The sequence below is a fragment of the Musca domestica genome, unplaced genomic scaffold, assembly GCF_030504385.1.
Source record: "Musca domestica strain aabys unplaced genomic scaffold, Musca_domestica.polishedcontigs.V.1.1 3, whole genome shotgun sequence".
Taxonomy (NCBI): Eukaryota; Metazoa; Arthropoda; class Insecta; order Diptera; family Muscidae; genus Musca; species Musca domestica.
Window position 1 is genome coordinate 25,740,531 of NW_026712299.1, and position 27,682 is coordinate 25,768,212.

The window sequence follows — 27,682 nt, forward strand, 5'->3', positions numbered from 1 at the left end:
GGTCGAAATATATATGGGAGCTATACCCAAACCTCAACCGATTTAAATATAATTTTGGCAATTTTTTTCGTCTCTCTGTCCGAATTTCATTGGAATCGCACGCACTTATCGCGTTGGGTGCATTAAATATGTAAAATTGGCCGAAAATATATATGGGAGCTATACCCAAATCTCAGCCGATTCGAATATAATTTGTCAAATTTATTTTTGTACCAAATTTAGTCATTCATGCCTAATTTCATTGGAATCGGACATACGTATCGTGTTTCGTGCATCAAAAATGTGAAATCGGCCGAAAATATATATGGGAGCTATATCCAAATCTGAACCGATGTCAATGTAATTTGAAAATTTTATTTTCTGATCAAAATCCCGTCACACATTCCAAATTTCATTGGAATCCAATATCCATATTGAAATTAGAGAGCGTGTTTGGTGATTCAAATATATGAAATCGGCTGAAGATATATATTGGAGCTATATCCAAATCTGAACCGATTTCGATATAATTTGGCAAATTTATTTTTGTTCCAATTTCCGTTACGCATTCCAAATTTGGAGACTGTATCTGCAATCGATCAATAGATATGAGCATCTAAATAAAATCTAAATTTTCGGGAGGTACCTCCGTTTCTGTTGCTATATCTCCAGTTCCATGTGGAATTTCAACAAGTTAAAAAGCAGTAAGTTCGTCCGAGCCGAACTTTTAACACCCTCCACCATTTGCAACGAATTTGGAAATTTAAAAAAAATAAAATCCTTAAAAAATCCGAATATAGGGAGGTACTGATATATGGGGCCTATACGAAGACCTGGACCCGCACAGACAATTTTCTGTCACAGACTGTAGTTCCCATAACGAACTTCAAATACGAATCTGGTGAATAATGTCGCTAAAATCATCAAAATACCGAATATAGGGAGGTACCGTTATATGGGGGATATACGAGGACGTGGACCTGCACAGACAATTTTCTGTCTTAGGGTGTAGTATCCATTTTGAACTTCAAGTACCAAATTTGAAACAATTCACGTGAATAATGTCGTTAAAATCATCAAAATACCGAATATCGGGAGGTACCGTTATGTGGGGGCTATACGAAGACATGGACTTGCACAGACAATTTTCTATTTTAGACTGTAGTATCTATTTTGAACTTCAAATACCAAATTTAAAACAATTCCAGTGAATAATGTCGCTAAAATCATCAAAATACCGAATATCGGGAGGTACCGTTATATGGGGGCTATACGAAGACGTGGACCTGCACAGACAATTTTCTGTCTTAGGGTGTAGTATCCATTTTGAACTTCAAATACCAAATTTTAAATTGCTTCCGGGAAAAAGAAAAAACAATTCCAGTGAATAATGTCGCTAAAATCATCAAAATACCGAATATCGGGAGATACCGTTATATGGGGGCTATACGAAGACATGGACTTGCACAGACAATTTTCTATCTTAGGGTGTAGTATCCATTTGGAACTTCGACCAAAAACAGAAACAATTCTTGATTCTTCTGTTGCTCTACAGACCACAATTTAGACCAATCGGCGCGTGCATGGAGTTAGAGTTTAGGACTCGGCAAAAGTATAGATGGCCATCGGACCATATTCAGCGGGTAAAATAGATCATAACTTTAAAACAATACGACATTTTCCACTAAACCGCGAATATTTTTTATCCTGACGAAAATGTCATTTCTGGCCGTTACATTGATTCTCAATACAAGCGAGAAATATATAGCAAAGTATATACAATCTCATATATCAAAGAAGAGGATGTTGACCGCTGATAAGTCAAGAACCGCTGAACTGGTTTTCACAATTCCCATCAATTCGGAATGGTGTCTTGCCAGAAAAAATAAAATCTAAGAAAATCGCGTAAAAATATGCCAATAAAAAAGTGGATATTTTTTGTTAAGTTTTTTTTTTTCAATTTTCGTCATATTTTTTATCGCATGCGATTTTTTCAATTTGACTTACAATTTTGAATTGTATATTTTTTAAAGTCTACACCCTGCCACACTACACATGAAGGTATAATGTACAGGTCGCTATTATCGTCCGACCCTTACGAAATTTTGCATGGGGTAGCTTTAGGGTCAGAATTAAAGCCTACTGTTATGGAGATTTAAATTCAGGGGTTCAAAAGGAAAAAATACATTTTCTAGATTTTTCAATCGCTCTACAAGCAGAGAGAGTTAGGGACAGGGAAGAAGTCGAGCGTATTGGATGACCATTGCATTATATTTAGCTGTAAAATGGACCTCGACTTTTGTGCATTTTTTTTCGAATACATAGCAAAACGGCTGAGTGCGTAAATAAGGTAACATCTGGGCAGGCCCCTTTGATATTATTTCAAAACCAAAATGAATTTGGACATAACCCTTATTCCTTCCAACATATTGTAGTGTCGTAGGGTGTCGCATGGTCGGCTCCGCACGACTATAGCCATTGCTTACTTGTTTAGATTAAATTTGACCACTAAACAAAACAACTTGTCGCATTGTTTTCTGCCTGCCCACACTCTCGTTTATTAGGTCCTGTGTCAGAGCATTGCTGCCTGTCAGACTTCCCGTCCGCGTCATCCTACTATTTGTAGCAGAGATCCTGAAACACTGATCGAATCCGATCTTAAGATCATATTTTTTTATACCCTCCACGATATCGTATAGCCCCCATATATCCATATATATTTAGCCAAATTGTTCAACGGAATTGTCTGAAAATCCTCACAAGGAGTTCCTAGTGAGTACTTTATTACCTAGAAGAGAATTATCTAAATAGTTCCACGTTTTAGTATAGCGCCCATATAACGGTACCCCCAGATATTCGGTATTTCCATGATTTTTGTGATATTATTCAACGGAATTGTTTAAAATTTCGTACATAAAGTTCGGAACAGTTACTACAGCATATAACACAAATTACAAAGACGTGGTCCTGGTCATTGTATAGCCCCCATATAATGGTTTTCATTTGGGCGGTATTTTCTGACGGAATTTTTTTGAACATTTTCAAGTTTCTTCAACATTTTCAAGTTTCTTCCAAGTGATAGAGGGTATAGAGTTCGACCCGGCCGAACTTAGCTGCTGTTTAACTTGTTGTAACACTGATGGGCACGTGTTCGCATAACAACCCAGTGCTAGGGGATCCGCCTTGTCAGTCTAAGGGTCATAGGCACTCTGTTATTTATTCCGAGACTCTCCCCACAGACTGTCCGCGACTGCTTAATCAATTCGAAGCTACTGGACTTTCAACTATCCGCAGCCTGAGGACGCGTCGGATCCTCCCCGAAAGCGGAAAAATCTTTAAATCCGCAATCATTGGTGCAGAAAATTGGTCTTATCGGTTCGCTTTTTGGTATAGCCCCATCTAGGTTTCGACCATGTTTTCTATTTTATTTCGCCAAATCCTGGCATGTTAAGTTTATTATGTAGAAACGCTACCTACCAAAATTTATTAATATAGGTCCACCCTATTCCAAGATTTATGGGAAAGCTTACAAATCGGTTAGTATCACCACACCGGCAATGTATTTCTCCAAATTTAAAAATGTCTCTTATATTCCAGCTCAACTCCCGATGTATTTGTAATTGAATATAAACCAAAAACGTTAAAAAAAACACTGAAGAAAATGATTGTGTTCTTTCATATACATTAAAAAATTTGTTAAATGTATAAATTTTTATGAATACTTTCTCGTTTTAATATAAATTAATGAACTTATTCAATACTAATTAAAAATTATTATTTCTGAAAATGATTCTTAATAAATTCTGCTCGGCTACGCTCTTCAGTGTTTATCTGAGTCTCGTAGTGGTGATCATCAAACTCTTTCAAATTTGTTGTATCTAAAATGTCAAACAACAAATAAATAAAATTGCAAATAATATTAAATAAAATACCAACCTATCGCTGCATCTTTCCATTCCAATGCCATGTTATGCAATAAAACCAAAGCTACCACAATATGTCTGGCCGTTGCCAGTGAACCCTGGAATTCATCATTTAAAATACCAAAACGTTGTTGCAATAATTTTAAACATTTCCTTGCCGGTTCATAGGTTAAACGCAACGAACTATTAAAGGCTTGTTCGGCCAATGTAAGACCATAGAGAACCGGCGTATATAAATATGAAGAACACTTCAAGCCCGAGTCGCCCAACAGAAGACGACCACGAAATTCATTTTGTTCGAAACGTTCTTTAATTCTACTCTGTGCAAAAATATCTGCAGGACTCCTGCTATCAAATGCTTTGGCCAAATGACAATCTAAATCTCGTATTTTTAAACTGGCATCTGTCACGATCTGTATGTGTAAAATATGTTCCATAGTGTTCTGTTCGGAATGTTTTTGCGCTGCAGCAGCTTTGTTGCGTTTACATTTCATTTGGGTGTGATTTACAGCACCAATCACCTGAGGCATATGTGCTATATCGTAGAATCCTTTTGCGACTTTTTCCTTTTCGGCCAGCAAACATGGCATTCGTATATATCTCGAGGCATTGTACGACAAAGCTTCGGCAACACGCTTGCTTATTTTCATTAGAGTTTTTAGGGAAACTCCATGCATTTGTGCTGTTATTTCGGGATGCTGTAAAAACCGAAATAGAAAAAATTACTTTAGCATATATCGAAACCAAAGTAATGCCAAAAAATCAAATAATGTCGACAACAAAACGAATCAATTTAGTACACCCATAGTAAGGCAGATTTACTGTAGATGGGAAATATTTTACAAGAGAATTTTTAAGTATATTATAATTAACCTACAGATACGAGCTTACAGCTCATTTGTATATTAAGGATATTTTGTAGATCGTGTATAAACATCCATTAAAGAACGTTGAGTATGTATGTATGTATAGATTGAAGTGAATATGGTGGCTAAATTCCTTTCTATAAAAGTAGACCCTTAAAAAAGTTATTCTATAAATGGAGAATATTTAACTAGTCTTTTTGTACTCTCCACCATGGTATGGAGGGCAAATTAAGTTTGTCATTCCGTTTGTAACGCCTCGAAATATACAAAAGTATATATATTCTTGACCAGCATAAAATTCAATGTCGATTTAGCTATGTCCGTGGAAATCACTCTACGTTCCGAACGAAATGAAGTGGGTTGATAAAATTGTACTCAAATGTTTATTATGTCTGCAGGACTTTTGGTATTGAAAATAGACCACGTTTTGGTATAGCACTCATAAAATGGTACCTCACTATTTTCGATATTTTGGCGATTTAAGCGACATTATTCAACGGAAATGTTTCAAATTTGGCATTTGAAATTCATAATTGATACTACAGCCTACGACAGAAAATTTTCTGCATGTCCACGTCTTCATATAGCCCCCATATAACGGTACCTCCCGATATTCGATATTTTCATCATTTTAGCTACATTATTCACCAATTTTGTTCAAGTTTCGCATTTGAATATTGTAATGGCTTATGACAAAAGTTACCTATGCAGGTCCACGTCGTCGTACAGACCCTAATATAACGGACACATTCGGTATTTTTAAGATTTTAACAGAATTTTTTACGGACTTTATATTTTGAAAATTGCCAAATTCGTTCCAAGGGTATTCAAAGTTCGGCCGGCTTTTTTACTTGTTTTATTTTTGTCCTTTCTGGACAAGCCCTACAGATACAACACCTTTTATATGTTATCGAAAATAAGCTAGCGTCTTATTAGAGACGTCCAAAAGATGTGAGAGGTAATATCCCTAGTACGAAAACATATAATCATGTAGATCGTTTAATGGTCTTTCACAGATAGAAGTTTTTACTTGCGTTCTCCCAACTGAAGGTCCTTTGAAAAGATCACCTTAAGTTCTCCATCTGTGAACTAATGTCATATTATAAACAGCTTTTTTCTCTATTCCTTTACCTCCGTCCTTCCCCAATAACGAACAGCTGCCATTATCTGCTTCTCCACCGGCACCTGACACTTTTGATGCGCCTTATCCACCTCGACGGCATTATTCTGCTGCTCAACTTCCAAATCATCTCTTAACATATCAATTAAACGTTTCATACTATCCTTACTGAAACGATAACTGTATTGGAATTCTTTTTCACGCAAATCAATTAAAGGATTAAAGCGACGTTTTCTCCTCCGTGGTTTTGTACGAATCGGAGCACAAAATTTCGCCAATTCTTTATTGCAATGAATTCGTCGTATAATTTGATCCATATTTAGGAATGTTTGAAATGCATTCAAATCGTCCAAATCATTTTGGAAACGCTCTATTGTTTCCAAATCCATTTTTAAATTGCGATTTGCAAAACTAAGCTGTTAATAGATATTTTTGTTTATATTAGTGATGCGGGACAAAAAAAGTAATCTAATCGAAATGTCTGTATATCTTCGAGGGTAATGTGCAATTAGTAAAATACGTAACGTGTGGTCGAGAATATAGTTGATGCGTTAAAGGAGGTAATGCCATGTTTACGTTAGAACTTTTTGTAGGGTTAACCTACTTTGAGAGGATTTATTTGAAGTAAAAGTAATGGATATGACAATTTAACGTACTATAAGGACTTGTTTACGTTAGAGCTTTTTCCCGTTTAAACATGGCTCAATAAGAAAAGGTGCTTAACTTCCAGGAAAAAAAGGAAAATGCAACTCTGTACAGGAGTCTTATTGTGTCAAATGAACTTTTAAAACATGTAAGAATTGGTTTGGTTTATTTAACATTTAAAAAAATTGTTATATTGGTGAAAACCTACAAAACTTTACTGGAATTTTGGGGTTTCTTCCATGATACAGCTGATAACAATTTTTTTCTAAGTGCGCCCGACCGCTGCCAAGTTTATGTACGCATTTATTGTTTGGGAAATAAAATATTTTCAAAGTTAATAATTAGGATGCTGGACGCACATTAAAGCTATTCGCCAGTTTTGCCCTGGATTTGAAAGATCAAACTGTTTAGATCATATCATGGTACAATTAAGAGAAAGTAGGTCAACTTTGAAAAAATTGCAAGTATAGAGGTCTACCTGTTTGGCTTGTAATGTCAGAATTATCAAAACAATAAAAAATCAAACAACTTGTTGCATTTATTTTGAATAAATAATTGAAAACCCCGATAACTGAATGAAAGGTCAACACTTTTTTTCGAAATCATGTACTATATATCTCTAAAGGATTATTTCGCTACAAAAACTCTATATTTTGTCGATGCATACGTTGAAATAAACATTTTGAAAACACCCGAATTTGAATATTTTCTGAACAATTTTTTTGTTATTGAAAAGAAAACACATACATAAACAAATAAATATGACATATTAAGCCAAGAAAATAAAAAATTAAAATCATATGGTATCATAGTCCTACCTTGATATCATTGTACCATGCTTTGTTCTATCTTCAGAAATTGTGTTATGGGTTTAACCTCCTTTTCGATAGATAAAATGAAGAAGCCAGCCGCTAACTTAAGTCAGTCAAAAAAGCGTTTTATGTATTCCCACCTTAAGGGATAACAAAAGTGGACTATAAAGAAAAGTTATAAGAACGGTCCATAAAGTAATATAATTTTTTTACAAAAATACAATAAAATACCAACAGAACCAAAGGAAACAAAAACATATGCAGGTGTGTGACAGCAAGAATTATGAGTCTTATGTGAAAGGGCAATTTTGACAAACACACTGAAATACGCATGAATAAAAGTGACAGCACATATATAACGATAATAGCAGCTTAAGCCAGTCAAAGAAGTGTTTTATGTATTATCGACTTTAGGTCGTTTGCAATTTCCTTATTGAAGTTTTCCAATTTACTTCGATATTATAAAAAAAACTCGGTTATCGTAGTAAAAGCTTTAAAGCTGCCCTCAGACATACCAACAGTTGGCCCAACTTGTGACAATTTGGTACAATTATTGGTGCGTCTGAGGGCTAGTTGTACAACTTTTTCGAAAGTTGGTTGAAGTTGGTTGGAAATATCAAAAATTTTTGATAATTTCGTAAGTTGGGCCAACTGTTGGTGCGTGCGAGGGCAAGTTGTACCAACTTCAGTGTTTTCTTCATTTATGTCTTGACTTTGGTGAAGCAGCACATACATAAGCTGAGCGCTGAGCGTTGTCTTTCTTATTCTTCCTCTAAAATTATATCAATTCCAAGTAGCGCAAGAGCATCCGAGTTCATGTTGACGCTTCAAAAATACTTTGTAAATGAAAAGTTGGTACAACAGTTGTATGAAAAGTTGGTACGTGCGAGGAGACCGACCAACTTTTTCATACAACTTAAAAGTGACAAGTTGGACCAACTGTTGGTGTGTCTGAGGGCAGCTTAACATTTTTGCAATTCTGGAACATAGCAAAATAAGCAAACGCACGTATGTTTCAACTTTGTTATGTATTTTCATCAACAATAAGTTCTTTCTGTGAGAGCATATAACTAAAATTTATGAAGGTTTACTCTGTTGCTGATTTTACCACGAAAAAGTACGGGAACGGGACCAGTGAAAACATATGATAATTCCTCTCGCTAGTATTCAAAACCCTAAACTTATTCTTATTTAACAATTATATTCACCCTAATACGCATGTGCTATCATTCCCATGTGAATATCGAATACTCGACATTTAACAACACTTGAAAAACCCCTCGGGTTCTTAAGTAATTGTATTTAGCGCGTCTTTTGCCAAAATCAGGTAGATTGCGGTTGGTTTCGTCGCGTGAAGTTCTATTTATAATACAAATAAGGTAAAGAAAAAACAGTGATAACGAAGTTATGACCGTAAACAAAACTACTAAACAAAACATTTATTGTGTTTACATCAAATTTTGAGTGAAATTGTTGAGCGAAAGAATATGGCTTCGTTCTAAACGCCGGCATGTTTTTTTTCTCCTTTGACACAGCAGCTAAAAACAAAAAGCTGTGTACATACACATTTTATTTTGTCTTGATTTTTTCTTATTGGTAGTGTCCGGCGGTGAACGAATTTCTCGGGAATCTTAACCAGGAACAAACGAAAAGAGGTGAAATATGTCTGACGATCAGAGTCGTGGACGACGCCGTCCGTCTCGGGAATATCATTCATCTGAATCGGGAAGTTCTCGTCGTCCCCGTGAACGTTCTACTTCGGAAGAACCGGTAAGTTTTCTGTAAATATGTATGTAATTTTATACTACATATCCCGTTACAAATGTTGTTTGTCTGTATGTAGGTTTAAAATTGTGTGTTTATTGACAGAAAGAAGGCAGTGTTGGGCCCTAACTTCTTCGTTTTTGTTGGTTGGTGGTGACGTGAACTTCGCTGGGGGTAGGCCTGTGTTTACAATTGTGTGATAATTGGTGGGGGTACTGGTTGTTAAATTGTATTGTTATCTTTTGTTTTGGGCTGGGGTAGGTTTGTGTTTATGTGCAAACCTTGGCATTGCCAGACCAGTTAAATAGTAGTTACAGGTTTGAAATGATTTCATTATGAAGTTAATAATGTATTGATATTAAATTATACCTCTACGTAAAGATTGTTTTACATATTGACAAATCTATTGACCTTAATAGCATCATCTTTCATATTTGAGGTTAGTTTTGAGAACTTATTAATGAATCGATGAAAATCACATACTTCAAATAAATAAATAATAGGTATACAACGGGGAGGGCTTTAAACCAAACAAAATTATGTATAATTTGACACTTCCCTTGTGTTTATGTTCAGTTCTGAAATTATTGCTCGTGGTGGAGCACCAACACTGTTAGTTGTAGTAATAAACCATACAATTAAAGTATGTAAACAATGAATACATTCCAATAATGGATATTCTCCAGTTAGTCTTCCGGTTATGGAAAACCTAATTTTTGCTATGTACTCTACTAATTACAAAATTGCTAATTATAAATTGTCACACAGGGGGCAGAAAAATGTGTTTGGGAAAATAAACATGGGATGAAATTGAATTGCATTATATCCTCGATCAGTTCGCCAAACAACCAAGATAGTTGGGAACTAAAATTAATACCCCATTACCTATAACATAAGGTTGATAAGCTCCGACGTTTCAACCCAGAGTCAACAAACTGATGAAAAAAGTGGCTAGACCAACTAAAGTGTTGCAACATTGAATCCGATATGAGTAAATAGTGGGTAACGGTTAAGTCACTTTCGAACACTGAAAAAAAAGATGTTAGGACCAACGTTTTACGACGTATCAGCGACTTATGCGAAGAGGTACGGTGGCCTCTTTAATCGCCAATTTGTCGAGCAACCCGACAGTGATAGGGCGAAGCGAAGAGTACGATGTCGTATAAGATTTACTACCGCCAGGGAAATACCACCACAGTTTACGATAGGTGGTGTTGTGAATGTCATTCGAAACGCAGAGGCATCGAAAGCATATCAATGATAATGTTGGAACAGCTGGATACGCCGGGAGTCGAGTATCTCACCAAACTTCTCACCTTTCGATAGCCATCCTCATCCTTCTCGAAGCCTGCAAACAGGGGCAAGGTGGTCCCGCTACTGAAACCAGGGAAGGATGCCAGATTTACTACCGCCAGAGAAATACCACCACAGTTTACGATAGGTGGTATTGCGAATGTCATTCGAAACGCTGAGTCATCGAAAGCATTGGGCCCGAACGGAATATCAATGATAAAGTTGGAACAGCTGGATACGCCGGGGGTCGAGTATCTCACTAAACTTCTCATCCTATCGATAGCCACCCTCATCGTTCTCGAAGCCTGTAAACAGTCGCGGTTCCCGCTACTGAAACCAGGGAAGGATGCCAGCAAAGGCGAATCGCTTTTGTTTGCATCAAAGACATGAAGCTTTACTCTTTCTCATCATTAGAAAAAGTTATCCAGTTGCCAACCATCAACACGGATTCCGTCAACAGCATAGTACCACAATATCATTGCACGCCACATCCACAATATCAGTCGAGGATTTAACCAGAACAAGCCGTGTCACACAACAGAGTTGGTAGCTCCCATCAAAGGCGTTTGATACAGTCAGCCATGCCACACTGTTTGAGGATGTAGAAAGAACCATTCTCCGGCCAAGTTTAAAACGTTTTATTATGAATTATATGTTCGGACGCCAGTCGCACATAGAATTTCGATACGAGAAGTCCAACCCCCTATAAACGGGGAATTACCCAATCTCTCTCGAACTGTTTAACCTTTACCTTTCCGGAAGATCACCACAAACTTCCCCTGGAGAACAGCATAATAAAATGCTGTCAATGCAATATCTGCTTGAGTGTTACAAGCAGAGCCATCCGAGTCAACATCTGGCGGATAGGCAATTTCCGCCCAAGCACGTAAGTAAAGACCTTCATGATCTAGAGAGAAAGAGGCAGAGAATTATAAGAGAGAGAGAGCCTCAATATCAACAGGCTTATCAAGTGGGACTGAATTGTATTTAATTTAACGCGGTCTCTGAAGTCATGGAAGGATATAGAGTAAAAACTGTACTAGGAGACAATCCCCCTCCCATCGCAGATGAAGAGTGAGAGCTGCCTCGACAAACCCTAGTAGTTTTAGCTCAGTTAAGATCCGGATGGTACAGCCGACTCAATTTCTATTTGGTCCGGATTGACAGCGATGTTCAGAACATCTACACAGCTTGTGGCGCAGGTCCACATGACACGCGTATGAAAATACCCACCACTGTTGACTAAGGCCACATGGTTTGCAGGGATGAGAACACATCTGAATTTGCAGGTCGAGGTTCTTTTAATAACTTGCAAACAAGCCCAAAATCCTAAGGTCTCATTCGACAGCATGTTTAAGTGCTACGCAGTGGAAGAACATCCATATCTACCAGAATGCTGTCCTCAGAACTGCAACAGTATACCTCATCATGACACCAAGAGGAGAAGACCCTTCTCGTAAGCACAACCATATGCTTCCGTTGCAGTACCTGCTTGGGTGTTACAATGGTAGTCATCCTAACCATCATATGGTGGATAAAACTCCCACCCCCAGGTGTGTCGGGAAGGACCTACTAAATATGCAGAATTATGAGTCCACCCCATTCATTGCTGCTGAAGAAAATCGGCTGCCTAGAAAAACTAGATTAATTTTAGCGCAATTACGTTCAGGAATGATTAGCCTTCTGAATTTGTATTGGGCACGAAATTATGAAGATGTGCGAAACTTCTCTCCAGCTTGTGATACAGGCACGCACAATACGTTGTTCCTCTTCAATGCCTTGCGAAATCCTAATTACTCCAAAAGATCTGCTAAAGCTCGCTAAGGTAGCCGGATTTTAAATTGGGATTACAAACATATATATTACAAACATACATAATAATTCCTTCTTTTCTCTATTCAGTTTCGCAGACTACAAAAGTATCCCTGCAGAAAACTTCTTATATGGGACTATAATCAATATCTGCTCAAGTTTTGTTTTGATTAAAACTATTAATTGATATATCCAAAATGACTAGCGACTAAACGAATTCATGCACCGATCACGTTGTGGTATTTTACATGGTATATGCTCTTGTATAAGGTTTAACCAGATTTAAAAACAAACAATTTTCTGGGTTCTTTTGATTGAAATTTCCTCTTGTCCTTATCAACTGATCCTATTATACACACACATGTCAACAAACAATTCATCAAATGATACAAACCAGCTTGCTCGTCTTATCTGTATCTATTTTAAATAATTGAACTTCAAATTGAAGAGGATGCATAATTCATAGAATAGTTGTTGATATGCTAATTCATTTCAAGTCAAACCAATTCGTTTATTTATGTGGTATGGAGCAAGAGGTTCTATTCATGATAATAACGACATTTGTTTGAGCAAGAAACAATTTTGAATTATCACGATATTGGGGACAATGGGAAGATCGGCATGGCAAAACCACAGAGTCTTGTTAATCTTTAACATTAGATCTTGTCTAGTTTAGAAGATTTGGATGGATGGATGTTGGATGATTGGAAGTTGAAAGCAGTATTAATTGAAATACAATTTCTGAATCGAAAAAAATCTCTTGACCAAAATACCAAGAAATAATTCATCACTTTCAGAACCGAAAGAATCTAGACGTTTTTACTACGATCATCGATTTTCCCTTTATGATATCGAAAAATGAAAATCTACTACTAGATTCTTGTAGGGCCTGGTACAGAGCAAATGTCAATATAGGTGTCAAATCTCTGCAAAAAAATTTTAAAATTTTTGAAAATTATCTCTGTTTGTTTTTGTCTTATATTCATCCTATTATTTTGTTTCCAATGGCTTTGTAACAAATTGTATGCCATGATTTCTGCGTTTATTTCAAAATGTATGCTATGCAAACCCTTGTCCAGATTTATGCTGATTCGGCTGAAATCACAGCCAAGTTTATTTAATATAAGAAGCACTGCAACATAACACCCATACCTGGTATGATTATATGTAAGTTTAAATGTGTGCGTAAAAAATCTACCACCATGTCATCTCCTCTTTATTGTATAATAAAAAATGATAGTGTCCGCTTAAAGACTACAAATAATGCGGTAACTAATATGGGGATACAATAGCATTTATTTCTAATTGGACATTTAAATGATTAAAAAAGTGAGGGAGATGGTAGTCCATTAGTTAGTTTGGTTGTGCTGATTCATGTTGGTTTTATGGTGGTGACAGCAAATTGTAATATCTCCCCCAAAGTTAAATCGGGAAAAATTAAAAAACAGAGCCGTGTTAAAAGTAATAAAATAAACACAATTCAAGTGTTGTTCTTAATATTCCAGGAAAGAAAGGGGAAAATATTTAAAATTTGCTGTTCGTCATATAAGTCAGATTTCAAATTAAAAGACCAGATATCAAACCGAGTTTTATATCCTGCACCACACAGTGGAAAGGGTATTGTGTCTTTGTGCATTTGTTTGTAACATGGAGAAGGGAGCGAGATAGACCCATAGTTACTTTCGAGCATCTTCATAGAATCACCTGAGTCGATTTATGCAGTCCGTCAGTCAAATAATATTTGTTTGGCTCTAGGGCGAACCCTATTAAAATTGGTGAGAATCGGTTCAAATTTAGATATAGTTCCCATATATATCTTTATCCTATATCAGCCATGGTGTAGGCTGATATCAACACAAATGAACCTTGGCAGTTCCGACTAAATTCATTCCAGAAATAAGGACTTCAAATTTGGTGAAGCTCCAATATACAGTGTAAGGGAGGGAACGGCAACAAAGTCAAACGCCATTATTTTTAATTTTTTTTAATATTATTAAATGAGAGCAAAAAATGTCTGAAATAGCATCAGATTTTAGCATAAGTTCAGATTGATTCGAATTGGTCAACTTTGGCACGAATTATGGCCTTCAAACGGCCAATGAAACCGTCACACGCTGATGTCCGTCAAGATAAATTTAAATTTAATTAGCAAAGACACAAACTAATGTGATTTTTCTCCGGTTCGCAAAGGGTTAATAAAGAGAGAGAGAGAGAGAGAGGGAGTAGTAAACCAGAGAAAAATTAAAGGTAAATTAAATTATATTAGTTTTCATCCAATTTCATAATTTTCCGTGCAAATTTCAAATTTAAAATGAAATCGCTAAATAAAAACCTAATTAAAATTTACGTTGAAAAACTTTGAAACCCTTAACTCTACATTTAAACCGAGAATAAAATATTTAAAAATGAAGCGGTGCCGTGGCTGGGCACAAATGAAAGGTCTCGAGGAGTACTTTTCATTTTTAGTTTCTGTTCTGTTGTTGTTGTAGCAGTAGTACATGTGTGTGTTTCTGTTCTGCTAATCTGGTTCCAGCTCCAGGTTTAGAAATTCGGCTACTTTAACGGGCTGTAGCCAGAGATCCTCTGGAGTGAGTTGGGTAGGTTTGGCTGAGCAATTAAAAAGGTGTAGCGTATTGTGCGGGCCTGTATCGCACGCCGGGCAGGCGTCACGCACATCTTCATCAATTCGTGCCCAATACGAATTGAGGCGACTACACCATCCTGAACGTAATTGCGCCAAAACTACCCTGGTTTGTCTAGGCAGCTGACGTTCTTCGGCTGCAATGGATGGGGGGTGGACTCCGAGGACGGCATTCACTTTGTAACTGCTAATAGCATCCGCGACTGCATCGGTGTGAATGCCACTCAGACCTGCCTGATAGGCTTCTTGATCTAGAGGCTCTCTCTTGTAGCGCTGGACCTCCCTCTCTAGATCATGTATGTCCTTCCTGACACGCCTGGGTGGGGGAGAGTTATCCACCATATGATGGTTGGGATGACTCTCACGGTAACACCCAAGCAGGTACTGCAACGAAAGCATATGATTATGCTGACGTAAGGGAAGGACTTTCGCCTCCTCATGTAGATGGTCCACTGGTGTCATGAGGAGGCACCCTGTCGCAGTTCTCAGGGCAGCGTTCTGGCAGGTCTGGATATTCTTCCACTGCGTAGCACTAGTATTCGCAGACCACACTGGAGCCGCATAGTTGACCACAGACCGACCTATCGCGTTATAAGAGGTCAACAAGGTTTCTTTGTCCGCACCCCAAGAGCTGCCGGCTAGCGCCTTGAGGACCTTGTTCCTACTTTTCATCTTGTCGCAGATAGCTGTGGCTTGCGCGGACGACTTGAACATGCTGTCGAACGTTACCCCAAGAATCTTGGGGTAGTTCGTGGTCGGTATTAGATTCCCCTCGACCTGAACATTCAGCTGTGTTCTCATCTCCGCAGACCATGTGGTAAAGAGTGTGGCTATTGATTTCGTGGCGGATATTTTCATATTCCTCGCGTGGAAGTATGCGGCAAGCTCCGCGAGATAGGGGTTCAACCTTTCGCATATGTCATCGACCACTGGACCCGACGCCATGATCGTACAATCATCCGCATACGTTACGATCTCAATGCCGTCTGGAGGGCGAGGAATTCCGGAAAGGTAGAGGTTAAACAGTTCCGGAGATATCACCCCGCCTTGGGGAACTCCCTGTTTCACTCTACGGGCTTTGGACTTCTTGTTCCGGAATTCCACGTACGACTGGCGTCCACACATATAGTTGATTATCCAACGTTTCAAACTTGGCCGGAGGGTAGTTCTCTGTACGTACTCAAACAATGTGGCATGATTGACCGTATCAAATGTCAAGGGCTACCAACACTGTTCTGTCACACGGCCTGTTCTGGTTCAGTCCTCTACTAATATGTGTGGAAATGGCGTGTAATGCTGTTGTGGTACTATGTTGTGGACGGAATCCATGCTGGTGGTTGGCAACTGTATAGCTTCCTCTAATGCTGGGGAGGAGTAAAGCCTCAAGAGTCTTTGCTACTGGCGACAAAAGCGAAATCGGCCTGTACGATTCGCCTTTACTGGCATCCTTGCCTGGCTTCAGTAGCGGGACCACCCGGCCCATTTTCCAGGTTTCGGGCACTATGTGGGTGGCTAGCGACAAATTGAGAACTTTCGTTAAGTACTCGACTCCCGGCGTATCCAGCTGCTTCAACATTACCATTGAGATTCCGTCCGGGCCCAACGCTTTGGATGACTTAGCGTTACGGATGACATTTGCAACATCACCCATCGTAAACTGTGGTGGTTCCTCCTCGGCGGGAAGAGATCTGATACGACGTAGTACTCTTCGCTTCGCCCTATCGCTCTCGGGGTGTTCGACAAATTGTCGGTTAAAATATTCCGCGCACCTCTTCGGATCAGTCACCGTTACGTCGTTAAAAGTGACTGAGGTCCTATCATCCTTTTTCCCAGGGTTCGAGAGCGATTTAACCGTTACCCACAGCTTACTCATATCGGTTCCAATGTTGCAGCACTTCAGATGGTCTTGCCACTTTTTCCTCTTATGCTCCTGTACCAACCGGTTGACTTCCTCTGTCAAATCACTGATTCTAGGATCAGTAGGGTAGGTACGACGGAGATCATCACGCTCATTTGCTAATCCCGCTGCCTCTGCTGGGAAGTTTGGTCTTATCTCGGGTATTCGACCAGCAGGTATATAGCGAGCGGGTGCAGCTCTGATGATGTTTCGGAAAATCCTTTCTGCTACCCTAACATCAGAAGGGTTGGGCAGTTCTCTGAAGCGGCGGTTGGTGAATTCTCTGATCTCTGGCCAGTGAGCTTTCCCATGGTTAAGGAAAGTGCGGCGTTCAGAGGTTATGAAATCGGGCGACTTGCTTATGGAGACGATTATCGGGAGATGGTCTGAGCCAAGAGAAATGACGGGTTGCCAAGTCACGTCATTTATCAGACCGGGTGACACTATGGTTAAATCTGGCGAACTGTGACACTCTCCTCTTATTCGGGTGGGGGCATCCTCGTTAACCGTGCAGAATGTGGAGCAGTCAATCTGCTCTGCCAGCGCTGATCCCCTCTGGTCATTACCTAGGACGGAATGCCACAACTCATGGTGGGCATTAAAATCCCCTAGTACCAGGCGGTTATTGCCTACCAATAATGGGCTAATATCAGGCAAATAACGTGGTTCACAGCTATTAATCGGCGGGATATACACATTAAGCACCTCTACCTCGGCAGTTCCACACTTGACTGCTACCCCCATACATTCCATGTATGGGTCACTAGAGACTAGCTCAAGCGAGATAGGTCTGTACTGAACAGAATGGTGTAACAGGAACGCTAATCCCCCACCTCCACTTATGGTGCGATCCTTCCTTAGTACGTTGTAACCATAACAACGTTGTAGGCTGCAATTTTCATTCAGCTTGGTTTCCTGCACCACTGCGATCTTAATATTCCTCCGACTCATAAATTCCACTATCTCATCTATTTTGCCTCGAAGTCCGTTGCAATTGAATTGCAAGAATGATGCACAATCCGGAGTTGGAACAGCAACATGTGGCGTTAGGTGCTGCGGTGTTGGTTGCTGTTCTGGAGACTGCGGTGGAGTGCCATACTCCGACGACGTCTCTGACGAGGACGACGAAGAAGAGGACTCGCTGGGGACTACGTTACTGCAGCAAGTCGCAACATAGTCCCTTTCGCTGTAGTCTCGCAAACGCCTTAATCCGGAACAGTTCTTGAAGTGCACCCACTCTCTGCATCCATTACATCGCACGGACCAATAAAATCCGGAGCAAGCATTCCGGGATATGCTGCTCCCAATGCAGAAAAATGAACAAACACAAACATGTACATACTGGGTTGGCAGCCGCTGGCCGAAACTGGGATCTTGTTGTTTCGGGTCAATCCGGTATCGTAGAACCCGCTGCCGTGGGATTGTTTCTGTTCTGTGGACGCCTTTATCTGCAATTTCCCTAAACATGAGCGATAATTCTTCAGAAAATGCAAAAAATTCCTAAGTCTGAAATTCTTTTTGACTATAATTTCCACAGATTCGGAAAGTACTCCTCGAGACCTTTCATTTGTGCCCAGCCACGACACCGCTTCATTTTTAAATATTTTATTCTCGGTTTAAATGTAGAGTTAAGGGTTTCAAAGTAAATTTTAATTAGGTTTTTATTTAGCGATTTCATTTTAAATTTGAAAATTGTACGGAAAATTATGAAATTTGAAATTTTTCTCTGGTTTACTACTCCCTCCCTCTATCTCTCTCTTTCTCTCTCTCTCTCTCTTTATTAACCCTTTGCGAACCGGAGAAAAAATCACCTTGGTTTGTGTCTTTGCTAATTAAATTTAAATTTATCTTGACGGACATCACACGCTGCCCGAATGTTGCTCTGCGGCATTTTGGAACATTCCCGGCGAAGCGCTTGCTAAAGGTGATCGACACTTTTTTTTGCCAACCTTGCTTTCCAAAATACTCCAGACACAATAGTCCAACGGATTGGTATCCGGAGATTTTGGTCGCTATTATGCGCTGAAAATGAAGCGAGGAAACTCATTTTGTAACCATTCTTGGGTGGCGCGTGCTGAGTGCTTTGGTGCTGAGTTCTTTTGGGATGTCCAAGGTCTGCGGTCAAAATGTTGGCGTGCCCAAGCCTTTAATACAACCTCCAGAATATTTTCGCGATAATATTCGTCATTTATTTTGATGCTACGGTCGATTAATACGAGCGGAGAGCGACCATCGGCTGTTATGGCGGGCCACACCATCACCATGGTCGGCGCTTGAGTTCTGGTGGCCAACCGAAGGTGCACATATTCAGCTAACCTCTTTAGCAAGTAAACACTTTCATTTTATTTGTTTACAAACCGCTGGAGAACGAATGTTTTCTCATCAGAGAAAAACAAATTCGGCAGTTCACCACTTCTCACCACTCTTTACCTCTTTTGAATCTATTTTCTTTCTGTTGCGGTGTAAGTTCTTGCACTTTTTGGAATTTCAATGGCGTTCCCCGAGCTCATTTTTCAATATTTGCCGAATGGAATACTGCGATATGTTCAGCTCACGAGCCATTTTTCGGCCACTGCGACGCGGGTTTCGATCAAGTCGCTTCTTTTCTTTTCGAAACATTTCTGCTGATGTTGCTGTTTTCTTCCGTCCACTTCCTTGACGTCGGGCTACGCTACCAGTATCACGGTAACGAGCGATGGTACGAGACACAAAAGATTTATTCACATTTAAATGCTGGAGTGCTCTAACGATAGCCACTTGTGGTTTTCCACTCAAATATGAAGAAATCATACTATTCTCACCAAAATGTTTTTGTACGCTTTTAAACAATATAATGAGCTGTCACTGGAATAATTTTAACACCTGTCGGACGAGTGGCTTAGAAATGACAGCAGTCTGAAGTTGGTTGCAGTTTTTTATCTCACCCTGTATGTTTCATCCGATTTGGGGTTTGAATTCTCTCACATAAGTAATATGCACTCCACAACAAGGATATTTGATAGCGGACATAAGATTCAGCTCGAAAATGCCACCGTCAAATTTTATTGAGATCGGTTCAGATTTGTATATACCTTCGATATACATCTTCATCTGATTTTACAGTTATTGCTCACCATATATGTAATATCAGCCCAAATTAAGTAGATTTGTCCATAATCAATCAAATTTTACAATTAGGTGTAACTCTGTCCGATATATATTGCTCCAATGAATATTTTTTAGTATAATCCTTATCTGAGTCAGATCATGCACTATACATCAATGTTAGTTGGTAAGATCTACACATAAATTCCCAATACGAAATTTTTTGTTACGGGAACTCTACTAAATATGCATAGTGGTGTAGGGTATCATATGGTCAGACCTTTCCTTACTGGTTTAGAATAAGAAGGAATTCTTGAGAAATTATATTTACATTTTTCAACATTTTCAATCTATTTGTTTTTATGTCCCTTCTCCAACAGAAACCTAAAGTAATTAAAACTGAACCTGATTCCCCGGATCGTTATTCGAGAGCATCATCATCGAATGTCAGCGTTAAGCGTGAACCAGAATCTCCTGATCGTAGTCCAGTTTCTGAAACTAATGTACCAAATATACCAATTAAAAAAGAAGATCCAGATGGTGCTGAAGTTGAAATTAAAAAAGAGAGGGCATCCACATCCAGGGCTGGTGGTGATGGTGCCAATCGTGGCCGTGATCGTGTCAATCGCTATGAAGTATCGCTGGTTTATACCAAACCTTCTGATGTCATCAGTAAAACTGGTTCATTGGGTAAAGAGATTACTTTACAAACAAATTATTTCCGGTTGCTAACAACGCCGACATGGAAAATTCATCAATATCATGTTTCATTTTCACCTGAAATTGAATTGAGACGTCTCAAGAGTGGCATACTCTCGGAACATCGTGAGCTATTGGGTGGTTACCTCTATGATGGTTCGAAACTTTTTACCACCACCAAATTGAAGGAGGAAAAGACCATACTCCACACAAAATCCAAGCAGGGCGAGAACTATGTCATTACCGTCAAATATGTTGGTGTCATTTCCATGACCGAATGGCAGTCATTGCAAATTCTCAATTTGATTTTGAGACGTTCAATGGAGGGCTTGAAACTTCAACTTGTTGGTCGTAACTTTTATGATCCGGTTGCTAAGGTAAGAAGATTTTCCCCCAAAAACAAAAACCTACATTGTTTAATGTTTATTATTATTTCAGATTGATTTACGTGAATATCGTATGCAATTATGGCCGGGTTATCAAACATCGATCCGACAACATGAAAAAGATATTTTATTATGTGCCGAAATTGCCCACAAAGTTATGCGTACCGAAACTGTGTACGATATCTTTAGACGCTGCCAAGAAAATACCCGAGATTTCCGTGAAGATTTTAAACGTCACATCATCGGTTTAACAGTCTTAACAGATTACAATAACAAAACGTATCGCATTAATGATATTGATTTTCACAAAACACCACGGGAAACGTTTAGCATGAAGGGTGAAAAGGTTACCTTTATGGATTATTACTACAAGGTATTTATCAAAATGTTTTTGAAAATTTTAAATATTTTTTTAAATAAATCTATTTCCCTAAAATCATAGAAATACAACATCCGCATTCGTGATCCCCAACAACCGCTATTGTTATCAAAAGCCAAGGAACGTTCATTGCGCGGCGGCGAAAAGGAAGTAGTCATTTTAATTCCTGAACTTTGCCGTGCCACAGGTCTCAATGACAGTATGCGTAATAATTTCCAGTAAGTTGAAATATCATGGGATTTTAAAATGAAATTTTAAATTTCGTATTTTTCCTTTACAGACTTATGCGCGCCATGGCCGACCACACCCGCATGAATCCAGACAGACGTATTGAACGACTGCGTACATTTAATGATCGCCTGCAACAAACCGAAGATAGTATGCGCATTTTAACGGATTGGAATATGAAGCTGGATACACGTTTGGTTGAGGTCAAAGGTCGTATTTTGGATCAACAAAAAATCGTCTTCAGAGATCACAGAAAGTAAGTGCTCACAAAAATGGTGTTTAAATCTATGATAAGGGAATAGCGGGGGGGCTCAAACCACACGTCGTACATTGGATTATGTCACAGTGGTGGTCTGATGGCGCGAAATTGAGTCCAGGTTGCTTATGTCCAAATTAGCTAGGGTGCAAAATGCCGGGTCGACACTAGCAACCGGAGCCCTCCTCAAACTGCATGGAATGTTATGTTGTGTTCAGTCAAACGGATCTTTAAGTTATCAAATTAAGTGCCATTCTTGTTTGCAAGAAAGTTCTCTTTGAAATAAATTCATTAAGATTTGTTGAGTCCAACATTGCAACAAAGTGGGGAAAAGCTCGAGGTGGTTCCCAATAGATTGGTGAGACTGTCAAATTACCCATAAACTATTATTTCATTCAAAAAGGATTTCAATGAAGAAGATGAACGGTAATTTTTTCTATGAATTAGTAGGTCCGATCTAAGAATCGCGGTAGGCATATTAACTGGTTACTACAATATCAGATATCTGACCTCAATATGGGATGTTAGTGGACCTGACTATTGTAGGTTATCTAAAAATGAAGAAGAGCTAAAGACAATCGAACATCTACTATGCTGTCAAGCAAAAACGTAGGCTTTACGGCAGGTGGGAAATAGAAACTCTAACGATCTTCTCCACTCATATAATGGCTAAGCAAAGCCTCATATAACAGAGTTTTTCTATCCCTTCTTTCTCAATATATATCTTTCATATCACAACTTATTCTTCGTTGGATGGTCTCCGAGTAAAAAATCTACCAGCTCCAGTGTAGCTGTGCATTCTATATTGTGCGAATAAGAACGTGTTAGAGCCAATTTAGCAGCTTCTCGGGCTGGTCTCTTTTTGTTACAATCCGCTCACCAGCACTCGTACACGGAACCTGTAAAACTGGCCAACTTCTCCAAGAGTCCTAAATGGGTATGGGGTAGACCAGGCAAACCAAAGCCTCCATTTTCTGGACTGTAGCTTTTTATACCCTCAGTCATATGGCTAGAGAGGGTACATATCATTTGATACGGCCAAAACGTGTCTCATCGAAATAACGCTTTTAGATCCTAGATCTCTTTGGACCAAATCCGTTTCAGGACATTTGGAGTCGATCTATGGATTTCCATCCGTCTGTCTGTCTGGCTGACTGGTGCATGATAACTCTCGACTTGATCCAAACTTGGTACATCGTAATATTATTATCAAACTTAGAGCGAGTTCGGATATATGGGAAATATCGAATTCGAAATGAGCATCCGAATCTCTTCAAATTTCAAATGCATACAAACATATTTGCTTTTTTTTTTGCTCTGGTACCTCGCCCACAAAGGGTAACAATTTTCAATACTTTTATCTGTCATAACTTGCGAAACATTTCAGCGATTCTTTACAACTTACTCTCAACCAATATCCTGAGATGAATATGGAATTTATGATTTTGCATAAAATTGTATATAAATGTTCGATTTTTTTTTTTTTGTAATTTTGAATATATCGAATATATCTGGTACCTCACGCACATTTTAACATTTTTTAAAAATTGTCACATATCTCATGTGAATTGAAGGAGGTAACCAATATATAGGTCAACAATTTGTATAATCATAACAGAAGTCAAACTATATTTAAATAATCGAACATGCTGAGGGTATACCTCTGTCGGCAATACCCACTGATATTTTTTAACTTGTTATATATTTTTTTGTCCACTCGATAACTCTTGTCAGGATGAAAAAATGGAACATCGAATAATAGCAATCAAATTTGTCAATCTCTTTTGGTGCAATAGGTCTTTTAGAGAATCTTTCTGATTGACTATTGGTAAAAAAAAAACTTTGTTATATAAAAGTTTCCTTAGAACCAAGAATGACCCTCAAAATTTTATCAACATCTCTTAAGACAGCAGTTATGATAGACTGCTATTTTATTATACCCTACAACACTATATGTTGGGGTATTATAAGTTTGATTGGGCCAAAAATTATGTAACACCTCGAAATATTGGTTTCCCACATAGGAAAGTATATATGCTGATAAGCTGAGTCGATCTAGCTATGTATGTGCGTCCGTCTGTCCGTCTGTCCATGTTAATTTGTAGTCACTCTATAGGTCGCAATTATGGCCCGATCTTCACGAAATTTAGAATGGAGGTGGGGTTAATGTCAGAATAGAACCCTATTTCTTTTGGAGATGATCGCATAATATTTAGGGGTTGAAATGGACCAAAAACTGAAACAATTCCTGATTTTGCAGTTGCTCTACAGGTCGCAATTATAGACCAATCGACCCGGAAGTTAGCATGGGGCTAGAGCTTAGGGCTGGGCAGAAGCCTTCCACTTTTGATGGTCATCGGCTAATATTTAGTGTGTGAAAAAGGCTATGACATTTGAGTTAAATAGAATCAAATTTTCCATTAAACCGCGAATATTTTTAAACCCGGCGAAATCACAAATAGACGAACAGGTCAATTCTGACCGTTACGTAGATGCCGATAGTAAATATTTCGGGTAAATATAGCGGAATATATACAATGTGTATATACAAAGGAAGGGGATGTTAGCTAAAATGCTTATATCTCAAGATTGGCTGTACCGATTTCGTCAAATTTTGTCAATTCAGAATGCCCTCTTAACATAAAAGAATAAAATCTAAAAAAAAGCATAAAAAACGCACGCCTATAATGATGTTAATATAGATTTTGTAGTATTTTGTGAAATATTTTTATTTTTTCATATTTTTTATCGCATGCGATTTTTTCAATTTGACTTATAATATTGAAGTGTATATTATGTAATATTGTTTCAACTTACAACACAGGTTGGGGTTATTATATTCAGATTGCAATTATCGCCCGATCCTCGCGAAAGTGTTCATAAGAGTAGGGTTAGACTCAGAAGAGCTAGGCCTATTGTTTTCAAAGATGTCAGCAATATATTTAGGAGTTGAAATTGGCCAACAAAACATGTTCCTGATTTTGCAGCCGTTATAATACAAATAGAAACCAAACGATACATAATCTCGCATGAAGTTAGAATTAAGAACAGCGGGTAGAATGGACCACTACTTTTGTGTGGAAAATTAACGAATATGGCCAAATATCGTAGATAAGCATATCATATAGATTAGTCTAAATTTGGAGATACAGAGGGGCCTCTTACTTTCGCATAATATTTCGGGGTTCAAATGAACCAAAAGCAGAAAAAAATGCCTGATTACACAATTGAAGCCAATCGACACGTCTGAGAAGAGAGTTAAGAAATATTCTAGCCTTTTGGATGACCATTGGATTATATATAGCTGTAAAATGTTCCACACAACTAAAAGCACGACGGTGTGCGTAAATATTGGGCAAATGTCCCTGGTGACATAATTTCAAAAGCGAAATCTTTCAAAATGGATTTGGACATAAGGGGGCTTATAACATATTGTAGTGTTGTAGGGTATCACATGGTCGGCCCCGCACGGCTATAGCCTTTGCTTACTTGTTTTCTTTACAGCTATTTTAATTTTTAATATAAGTATATTTTCTTGGTAGTTCTATTTTTTAATGAAGCCTAAAACACATTTTTATTCTAAAATTCGTTCTTTTATTCAATAACCCCTTTCTTATATTTCTTTTTCTTCTAGAGAACCATCTGGTGAGCAAGCCGATTGGACCCGCCATTGTCGCAGCATGGGCATGTTTACAACCCCCTCCCGTGGTTTAGAACGTTGGGCTGTAATTGCAACGAATCGTAACTCCCGAGACCTTCGTAATTTCGTCGAATCTTTAATTAGAGCGGCCAATGGCATGAACATGAGAATCGACAGACCGAGAGAGTAAGTGTGTGCCTTTTTGGTGAATGTTATAATATTAAATTATGATTTAATTTCCTTTTGTGTTTTTCAGAGTCATGATCTATGATGATCGTAACCATAGTTTTATTCAAGCCATGGAAGATTGTTGCCGACAAGATCCTCAGTTAATTATGTGTTTGGTGCCAAACAACAATGCCGAACGGTAAGCATTTATTCCCAAAATAATGATAGCAATTTCGTTTATGAAATATTTTTGTTGCAGATATGCCTCCATAAAGAAAAAAGGTTGTCTCGAACGTGCCGTACCCACCCAAGTGATAACACAAAAATCCGCCAGTAATCAACGTGGTCTTATGAGCATTTGTACAAAGGTAGCCATACAAATCAATTGCAAACTTGGCTATACACCATGGATGATCGATGTACCGCTGTCGGGTCTGATGACAATCGGTTATGATGTGGCCAAAAGTGCACGTGATAAATCAAAGGCATATGGCGCCCTGGTGGCTACTATGGACCTGAAAGTCAATGCCACATTTTACAGTACTGTGGCCGAGTGTAGCTCTCATGATGTTTTGGCCAACAGTTTGTGGCCCATGATGACAAAGGCATTGCGTCAATACCGCAAAGAACACGACAAATTACCCAATCGTATACTCTTCTATCGAGATGGTGTTGGTGAGGGTTCTCTCAAACAGGTGTACGAACATGAAGTAAAGGATATTGTGGAGAAACTTGAGCAGGAATACAAGAGGGCAAAAATGGAAAAACCACCCATGTTTGCATATGTTGTTGTCACCAAGTCCATTAATACCCGAGTCTTTGCACGTGGCCGAAATCCTCCTCCCGGCACTGTGGTCGATGATGTCGTCACCCTGCCCGAACGTTATGATTTCTATTTGGTATCACAGTCGGTGCGCCAAGGTACCGTGGCACCCACCAGCTACAATGTGGTATACAGCAATATTCGTCTTACCCCGGATCAAATGCAATTGTTGACCTACAAAATGACCCATTTATATTATAATTGGTCTGGCACTACCCGAGTGCCGGCTGTTTGTCAGTATGCCAAAAAATTGGCATCATTGGTGGCTTCGAGTTTATATCAACCACCCCAAAATGCTCTGGAAAAGAAACTTTATTATTTGTAAGAACTCCTCAGCCCTGCCAGGGATGGACGTTTTTTTATTTCATTAACCACTCATTTGAATCTACTCATTTAAAAAATCTCAAATTTAATATTTACTACTTACTTGTTTTATTTAGATATTAAGAATTTCTAAAATTTTATTTTTTCTTATCAGAACGGCAACCAGTCACAGTCAGTCATTCAGTAAATCCATAATCCTAACTGTGTTCAAACAGTTTAATAATCTATTTCTCTTTCGTTGTCCTCTTTCTTTTCATCTCTTAGCCATACTTAGCCGCTAATACAAACATAGTTTTCTTTAATTAAAAAGAAAAAAAAATAATTAATTTTGTATCTTTGTTTAAAGTATATACGGTGATATGTACGTGTATAAACAATACTATGCATATTGTTTGATGTCGTCTACATATTTGTAACAAGTTTGAATTACTTCTCTCCCACATGCAAACTGAGAAAAAAAGTTTATAAAAAGCAATGAATGTAGAAAGTCTTGATAAAAATCATTTTTTTTTTCGTTGCCGCAAGTTTTTATTTCATTGTCGAAGAAAAACCCAAAGGAGATAGTTGATCTTTGTTATCAACTCGTAAGTTTTTATGTTGTCGAACTGAATGAAAAATAAGATGAAAACTAAATTTAGTCTTCTTTCGTTTGATATGTTTCTAATATCGTATTTTATAATAATTTTATCTGAATTTTTGGAAATAAAAAAAAAACATATTTTATGGTAATACAGAAAAAACGTGAAAGATGTTTTAATTTTAAAATTGCAAAGAAGTATTACACTCAGAATCGCACTCATATGAGATAAAGAAGGGGTAACGCAAATGCTGGGGATGCTGCAAAAAGTAGGAGGAAAGTATCAGTGATATCTCCAGATCCTGAAAATGTCATTCAAAGAATCCTAAGTAAATGGGAAGAAGTACTAATCCTGGAGATCAGATG

At 38.4% G+C, this 27,682-nt stretch overlaps 2 protein-coding genes across 2 annotated transcripts; one reads left to right on the forward strand and one right to left on the reverse strand.

Annotated features, from left to right (window-relative positions):
• Positions 1-3,688: 3,688 nt before the first annotated feature.
• Positions 3,689-6,334, reverse strand: LOC101887738 (uncharacterized). Its single transcript, XM_005182862.4, has 3 exons — positions 5,900-6,334; positions 3,916-4,600; positions 3,689-3,857 (listed from the first exon to the last, which is right to left on the reverse strand). The coding sequence occupies exons 1-3, from the start codon at positions 6,275-6,277 to the stop codon at positions 3,754-3,756; spliced, it is 1,167 nt and encodes a 388-aa protein (XP_005182919.1). The 5' UTR covers positions 6,278-6,334; the 3' UTR covers positions 3,689-3,753.
• A 2,265-nt stretch (positions 6,335-8,599) lies between these two features.
• On the forward strand, positions 8,600-27,386 carry LOC101900202 (protein piwi). The gene is made up of 9 exons (XM_005182847.4): positions 8,600-8,724; positions 8,946-9,115; positions 20,217-20,912; positions 20,974-21,294; positions 21,364-21,518; positions 21,581-21,784; positions 25,419-25,610; positions 25,681-25,791; positions 25,852-27,386. The coding sequence occupies exons 2-9, from the start codon at positions 9,008-9,010 to the stop codon at positions 26,738-26,740; spliced, it is 2,676 nt and encodes an 891-aa protein (XP_005182904.1). The 5' UTR covers positions 8,600-8,724; positions 8,946-9,007; the 3' UTR covers positions 26,741-27,386.
• The last annotated feature ends 296 nt before the right edge of the window (positions 27,387-27,682 follow it).